The 7,968-nt window shown below is 41.7% G+C and overlaps 1 protein-coding gene across 1 annotated transcript; it reads left to right on the forward strand.

Moving 5' to 3' along the window:
* The first annotated feature begins 212 nt into the window (after positions 1-212).
* Positions 213-7,571, forward strand: LOC122782265 (E3 ubiquitin-protein ligase RNF166). Its single transcript, XM_044046550.1, has 6 exons — positions 213-700; positions 2,381-2,537; positions 4,822-4,934; positions 5,808-5,922; positions 6,127-6,234; positions 6,593-7,571. Exons 1-6 carry the CDS (start codon positions 516-518, stop codon positions 6,656-6,658), a joined length of 744 nt encoding a protein of 247 aa, XP_043902485.1. The 5' UTR covers positions 213-515; the 3' UTR covers positions 6,659-7,571.
* Positions 7,572-7,968: the final 397 nt, after the last annotated feature.

A 7,968-nucleotide genomic window follows, 5' to 3' on the forward strand; every position in this document is an offset into this window, starting at 1 on the left:
TTTTTTAATAGTATTTCTTTGTTTACTTTCTGCTGTTATTTTTTGAGTGGACAGCAAAGTAAGAATGTCATTGTACAGGGAAACGTGTTTCTTTACTGTGCATGTGACAACAAACACACTTGGAATCTTTGACTCTTTAAATACACCCCAGGTACTACATTTCCCACGATGCACTGCGCACGTTGCAGCCTGTCGCGCTGTTCAGTGGACGTTCAGTGGCGTCTGTCTTCGAGCGCTAATTTGACAACAAGGTGGATGCAGCTTCCAGCGTTGCAATGGGCTGTAGAGATTGACGCTGTAGTATGTAGGTCAACGAAGCCTGCTGCCAATGTTTACTTGTCCAGCATGTCTGCTCCAGCCTGATCCTGCAGACACAGACGCTTTGTTGTTGTCAACATCCTTTCACGGTGCGTAGGTCGGAAAAGCACGATGTTCAAGCAGCTGTGCGCGTGAGGCAGCAGCTGGCAGCAGGTTAAAGAGAATTCCTCCTCTCCTCTCCTTTGTCCGCCACCATCATGGCGATGTTTCGGAGTTTTGTCTCTGCGAGCACACAGTTCCGTCAGCAGCAGCAGCAGCAGCAGACCTGCAGCGGCTCCTGCTCACCGCCTGCCCCCGCAGAGGGCATCGAGAGCCAGTTTTCATGTCCCATCTGCCTGGAGGTTTACCACAAACCCGTCAGCATCGCCAGCTGTGCTCACACGTAAGCTTGTTGCTGTGTGTGTGTGTGTGTGTGTGTGGACCCATCTCGATATCAATTTTTGTGTCCAATGCCGATATCACTCACTATATCGGCATTACCAATATCAGTTACCAGATACCAATAGAATCCATGTTTTTCTTTGTTTTCTGTAAACATGGCATCGTTTCCTCATCCACACAAAACACCCAAAACTAAAGTTATTATTGAATAATGTTTACTTATTTAAATAAGTAAACATTACAATCTATACAATCAATGGAACAGAGATGGATTGAACCAAGAACTAAGGAAATAAGATAAAAGTTGTTGTGAATAGATCACATACGATAAACTCCAAACTTAATTTAGTGTCAAATTAACCTCTGCAAGTTTTTTTGCCCATGGCCAAGTGGAAAGGGAACTTGGCTTGTAACTGCAGGGTTGGCGGTTCAAGTCCCCACCAGGTCAAAAGGGCTGGGGTACCCCTGAGCAAGGTACCCAACCCCCATTGCTCCCTGGGCACTGCTCAGTGTGGCTGACCACCACAATGCAGAGAATAATTTCCACTGTTTGGTCCATGTAATGTCAGGAAATGTTTATCAGTATTTCCCGAAACTTTAAATTATGATCTGCTCAAATGTCTTGTTTTTCCCAGAATGATTCAGTTTGAATGATTTCTATGTTATATGGAGCAAAGAAACCAGACAATATTCATATTTAACAAGCTGTAAAATCAGAGAACTTGTTTTATTAAAAAACAACACTGAAAATAGTTGATTGATTCATTTAGTAATAGGGTAATAATTAGAGAGGGACGCTGTGTCTGGTTCTCAGTGCAGGGGGCATGCACGGCACAGTCATCGCTGACCAGATGTGGTCATGTGGTTCACTGAGGAGGACCGAACACCTTGTAGCCTCTGGATAATCTGTTTCAGTGAGAGTCATCAGAAAAGGCATTTTTCACATTTGCTGCAGAGCAGAAACAGTGGATTCTGGAAAAAGGAAATGTGGTCGGATGAGTCCAAATTGACTCCGTCCTAAAAGTGATGGGAGCTTCAGAATAAGAAGCGGTGTGGATGAATGAATGAATGAATGAATGCACCCATTGGTCGTATAAACCTGTTGTGATCTGGGGTTGCATGAGTTGGTCAGGTCTAAGTTCTAAAAGAGGTCAGCTGACGACCTAACTATAATGAATGGCCGCGTTTTTCTGGCAGATGAACTTGGCTTAAAACCAGATGGTTGCCGGTTCAAATCCTGACAGGCCAAGGGCTGGGGTACCTTTGGAGCAAGGTATCGATCGGCGTTGCTTTCCATTCACTGTGTTAATTGGACTCTCTGAATGGACCCAGTCACATCCAATGCACTCCTTAGTGCCGGTCCTAAAGCCCGGACAAATGGGGAGGTTGTGTCGGGAATGGCATGCGGATGTGTGGATGTGTGGATCACTGGAGAAGCAGGTGATCTGCTGTGACGCCCCCTAGAGAGGGAGAAGCTGAAAAACAACAACAAGAGGCTCAAATAATAAAATGTATTAAGCAAAATGACATTAAGCAGAGGTCCATCACCATCAATACAAGAAGCATTAATACATGATGCTTTCAGTTGTCCACTGTTGGATACAACTACAATAAGGTAATAATAAGGTTAATGTTCAGACACTGCAAACACTCATTGACCTTACATTTTCTGCTCTTCCAGGTTCTGTGGGGAGTGTCTGCAGCCTTGTCTTCAGGTGACCTCACCCCTCTGCCCACTCTGTCGTGTGCCATTTGACCCCAAAAAAGTGGAGCGCTCCTGCAGTGTGGAGAAGCAGCTGGCCTCATACAAAGCTCCCTGCAGGGGCTGTAGCAAAAAGGTAGTAAACATTCATCACATCACACAACAAAATCCGTCCAGTGAAGCAGCTCAGTCAGGAGCGTCTCACATTTACTGTAACTGCACGTAAGCAGCTCGTTACATTCATTCATTCATTCAGAGTGGGAGATGAAAAGCTCCGTTTTGCAGACCCGCCCACTTTATGAAAGCCACACAAGTGAGCGTCTTTGTGAAGCGCTGACACAAGCAGTGACACAATGGAAACTAGAATAAATATAGAAATGTCTCTGGACTGTTACAATGATGTTCTTAATCCATAATCAAGCTGCCTCATTATTTCACTTTTTGCAAGACTGCATGATATGTCCTTAAGAATAGCCGATAAAAAAAACTGAATTATTATTAGGCTTTAGATCTGATACATGTTATTTTTAGAGTGATATGGATTTTGTGAACCGTTCCACCCCCATTACACCTGCATGCAAATCATGAGATTCTTTTCATTTTCTGGTTCATAAACATGATTCTGTGACTTGGTGTCTTTTCACCATAGCACACACTATATATACAGTGCATGGACAGCAAAGTCTGCTTGTTCATTTCAGTTCAGTTCAGTTCTGTTCTGTTCTGTTCATTTCTGTTCAGTTCAGTTCAGTTCAGTTCAGTTCAGTTCTGTTCATTTCTGTTCAGCTCAGTTCAGCTCAGTTCAGTTCAGTTCAGTTCAGCTCAGTTCAGCTCAGCTCAGCTCAGCTCAGCTCAGCTCTGTTCTGTTCAGTTCAGTTCTGTTCTGTTCTGTTCTGTTCTGTTCTGTTCTGTTCATTTCTGTTCAGTTTAGTTCAGTTTAGTTCAGTTCAGTTCAGTTCAGTTCTGTTCAGTTCTGTTCATTTCTGTTCAGCTCAGTTCAGTTCAGTTCAGTTCAGTTCAGCTCAGCTCAGCTCAGCTCAGCTCAGCTCAGCTCAGTTCAGTTCAGTTCAGTTCTCAGTTCTGCTGTTCAGTTGTTCTTAGTTCAGTTCAGTTCAGTTCAGTTCAGTTCTGTTCAGTTCTGTTCTGTTCTGTTCATTTCTGTTCAGCTCAGCTTCAGTTCAGTTCAGTTCAGTTCAGTTCATTTCATTTCATTTCATTTCATTTCATTTCAGTTCAGTTCAGTTCAGTTCAGTTCAGTTCAGTTCAGTTCTTGTTCTGTTCATTTCTGTTCAGTTTCAGTTCATTTCAGTTCAGTTCAGTTCTGTTCTGTTCATTTCTGTTCAGTTCAGTTCAGTTCAGCTCAGTTCAGTTCAGTCAGCTCAGCTCAGCTCAGCTCAGCTCAGTCAGTTCAGCTCAGCTCAGTTCAGTTCAGCTCAGCTCAGCTCAGCTCAGTTCAGCTCTCAGTTCAGCTCAGTTCAGGTCAGAGCTCAGCTCATTTCATTTCAGTTCAGTTCAGTTCAGTTATGTTCTGTTCATTTCTTCAGTTTTTTCTTTCAGTTCTCAGTTCAGTTCAGTTCAGCTGTTTCAGTTTCAGTTCAGCTTCAGTTCAGCTCAGCTCAGCTCAGCTCAGCTCAGCTCAGCTCAGCTCAGTTCAGTTCAGTTCAGTTCTGTTCAGTGAACAAACAACATTGAATGCTTCCATTGTAGCTCTTTGTTTACAGTTCTTCTTCTTTGTGGAACGACTGGGGCAAGCTGTGGACTGTAGTTGACACATATTAGGTCAATTCTGTTCTGTGTCATGTGGCGAGCTGAACTGCACTGTACTGTTTAGTGGAAATGAGGCTTAAAAACAACAGTAATCAACAAATGCACAGAAAATCAAGTAAACCAATAACATAAGTCTCATCATTGTAAGATATTTGAATGCAGAAATGTCTCATTATATCTTTATATGGTGACAAATCCTTGGTTAATCTAAAGCTAGACTGTCTCTAATCTGTTTTCTAATCTTTGTGATACATTTGTTCTGACCATATTACTATAAAGAGACTTTTTATATAATATGTAACTTGTTATGTTATTATATAATATAATATAATTTCAATACTTTACACTAAACTATGAAGATTTGCACGTGGATCAACAAATAACACGAGATACGCATATACACTGGTTTATTTGGTTTATATTATAATAGAAATGCAGTTCAGGGGATTAGTTGCACGACGATATCTTAAGAAAGCTTCTGACATCGCAGCACACAAGATATGGCTGTACTATGAGTGCTGTGTTGGTTTAGTGTGGTATGTTGAACCAAAGCCTGGCTGATCACTATGGCAACGTATGCTGCAAACATGAATCCCTTCCACACCAGTTTCAACTTTAAATCATCGTCTACTGCCGCGTGTTTGTGTTCTCAGGTGGCTCTGGTGAAGATGAGGTCCCACGTTGCATCCTGTTCTAAAGTACAGGAGCAGCTAGCCAACTGTCCCAAGTTTGTCCCTGTGGTGCCCACCTCTCAACCGATACCAAGGTATGAGCCCTGCTCACACACAACAGCGTTTGTTCAGCTCTTATGAGTCCACTCCTTTCATCTCCATGGGCAGTTAGGGTAATTACTGCCCTCATGGATGTAGTGCACCTACACTACAAGGTACACTACAAAAATACCTCTTTGACCTTTTCTGCTTGACCATTACATCACAGAGCAAAAGGAGCCACTTGGGGGTTAAGTTTCTTGGCAGTGTGCATGTAGACTAGTGGAGCGTGGGATTGAACCCTAACCTTCCAGCTGGAAGTTGACCCGTTCTCACACTGTGGAGCGTGTGCAAAGACCCTAGGTCAGTTTGGGTCAGTTTGGGTCAGTTTGGACCCAGGTGAACCTACACATGCAATGCGTGAAAGTAATTTGACTCTCAGCTGCATTATCTGAGAATGTTGATTTCATTGAATTTAAATTCATTATTTCAATTCAGTTTTATTTGTATAGCACCAAATCATAACATACATTATCTCAACGCACTATGTGTCTCTTATAATTCTGGTTTAAGTCCCAATAATTCTTTTTTTTTTCTTAGGTGATGTTAACGTACTTACTGCCTGCATGAAACATGCATCTCATGTGCATCTAAACTGAGTTCACAGCAAAATAGATGGTAAAAATGATCTATGCTGACTATAGTTTCAATATATCACTATCAAGTCTACAGTATATGAACATGTCACAAACACAAAACGTGCAGGAGTGACAACAGCTCCAGAATCTACCATTTAAATGGAGTAAATAGGCATATTTTATTCAAAATTACACAATTCATGGCAATTTCCAAAGGCAAACCCTATGTAAAGTATAACATAATAAGGAACTCCTCTCTTCTGTGTGTGTGTGTGTGTGTGTGTTGTGTAGCAATATTCCAAACCGGTCCACATTTGTGTGTCCATTCTGTGGAGCCAGAAACTTGGACCAGCAGGAACTGGTGAAGCACTGTATGGACAACCACCGTAATGACCCTAATAAAGTGGTAAGAAACCACTCCCCAGTAGATTGTGTATTGTCACTGCACGCCAATCAGCCACAACATTGTGAGTCCCATAATTCAAGTGTTTAAAAACAAGCTATGAAGACAAAATAAATCTCAACTGAGCAGCTTGAGTTGAGCGGTTTGATGAGTTGTTGCAGTAACTTAAACATAAACATAAACTAAGCTGTGTGTCGGTTTGTCCAGGTGTGTCCAGTGTGTTCAGCCATGCCGTGGGGAGACCCCAGCTACAAGAGCTCCAACTTTCTCCAGCATCTCCTCCACAGACACAAGTTCTCTTATGACACCTTTGTTGTAAGTCCTCAACGCGTTGGATGTCACTCTGAAAACATGGCTGTCAGTGGGGACATATGGCATTTAACCAGTTAACTAACCTGCTTGAGCACAGAGGAGTGCTCTCAGGCGTGCATGAGTTTAAAATCCTTTACTCCTGTGAAACACAAGCACATCAGCACGACCACGTCATTAGCACTATTAGCTGGCCACATGCACAAATGTCAGATAACAAATAAATAAAAATAATGAGAATATAGTACACACGTAATGCAACTGAGGATTAAACAGCCGTCTTAACCACTAGATGTCTATACTGTAGGTGAGTTTGTGGAAGTTTGCAGTGACCACCAGCTTTTGTTTGTGTGTGTTTTATCAGGACTACAGCATTGATGAAGAGGCAGCACTGCAGGCAGCTCTTACACTGTCACTGGCTGAGAACTGACTGCTCTCACCACCACCACCACCACCATTCTGTCACTGTATGAACCTGGCAGGCACACACACACACACACCTGAAGCCAGTGTTTGGAGGGATCCACCGAACACAGGAGTGCAGCCAGCCGTGGTTCCTAACACACAAACAAAGGATTTTGCTCTTTGTGTGTCAGCACGTCCACTTCCTGTAATATTAAGAAACAAAGGCAGTTTGTCTACGGCCCTGCTGCATCATGGACAAACCTGAATCCAGGCGCTCCATGGAGAGATGCTGCGTTAACTCATCACCCACAACCTTCATCTGGATTTCTACAGCATGAAGAAGCCTGCTGACTTCTCACTGGTTGAGGCTGCACTTTCTTCCACAAAATTCAAGTTATAACTGTAACATTTACATTTTTACCAGCATTTTCAGCCACAATTTTAAGTCCGTATGAAACCTATGCACCAATCAAATCAAATGAAATTCACTCATTCACCCAAATGGAGTCCAAATCAGTAGTACTGTAATAATCTCCTTGTTGTTCAAGTGAAATAGTGACACACAATATTATTGCATGATATTGATAGGGATGCACCGATCCGACTTTTTCAGTCCCGATACTGACACCATCGATGAATGAATGAACTGTTCATGTTACCATGTGGAAGAGACAGACTGAAGGCAACAGGCAATGTAACAAATGAACACTTACATATAAATGAACAGAATTATTATTTGTTAAATAAATAAATAAATAAATAAATAAATAAATGTTAAACATATGAAGGAGTATTAGAGCCAGCCTTATAATTTCTTTATTATTATAGCTGATTCTGAAGTACCACTTAATTGGCGCATCTATAGAGGCAGCCATGGCCATCGACTATAGTTCTAAATTAATTTATTTTTATTCCTGACTTTTTTTTCTTTTTTTTTTCTTGTGCCAGATTTTTTTTTTTTTTGCCTGCTTTTTCCCCTTGTGCCGGATTTTTTTTAGTTTTTTTGGCTGGCCCTAATATTCCTTTGTTTAAACAGCATTCACAAATGAACAGAAATCAAACTTATTTGGAAACATGTGCAAATCAATACTATAATGTGACATTTAGCAGCTGAAGCTGATAATTAATAAGTAGGAAATGGAAATCCAATAACTTAGCTTAACTAAGTCAGACACACAATAAACAGAAATCAAACTTGGATGTTAACCTGTTGTTACTGCGAGTGTTCAGTGAAGCATCAGTGGCAGGTTCTTTTCTCATTCATGATGCTAAACAGTCTCTTTTCTTTGCAGAGTCAGCTGCTTCGTCACTTTGTCTCGGTCTGTTTGGTCCCCT

This window comes from Solea senegalensis, linkage group LG15 (assembly GCF_019176455.1).
Source record: "Solea senegalensis isolate Sse05_10M linkage group LG15, IFAPA_SoseM_1, whole genome shotgun sequence".
Classification (NCBI taxonomy): Eukaryota; Metazoa; Chordata; class Actinopteri; order Pleuronectiformes; family Soleidae; genus Solea; species Solea senegalensis.

Excerpts from the sequence above, each read along its gene's own strand:
- LOC122782265 (XM_044046550.1), top strand. The coding sequence starts at position 516 with ATGGCGATGTTTCGGAGTTTTGTCTCTGCGAGCACACAGTTCCGTCAG. Across the intron at positions 4,935-5,807 it reads ACCTCTCAACCGATACCAAG|CAATATTCCAAACCGGTCCA; the intron begins GTATGAGCCCTG and ends TGTGTTGTGTAG. Across the intron at positions 5,923-6,126 it reads GTAATGACCCTAATAAAGTG|GTGTGTCCAGTGTGTTCAGC; the intron begins GTAAGAAACCAC and ends CGGTTTGTCCAG.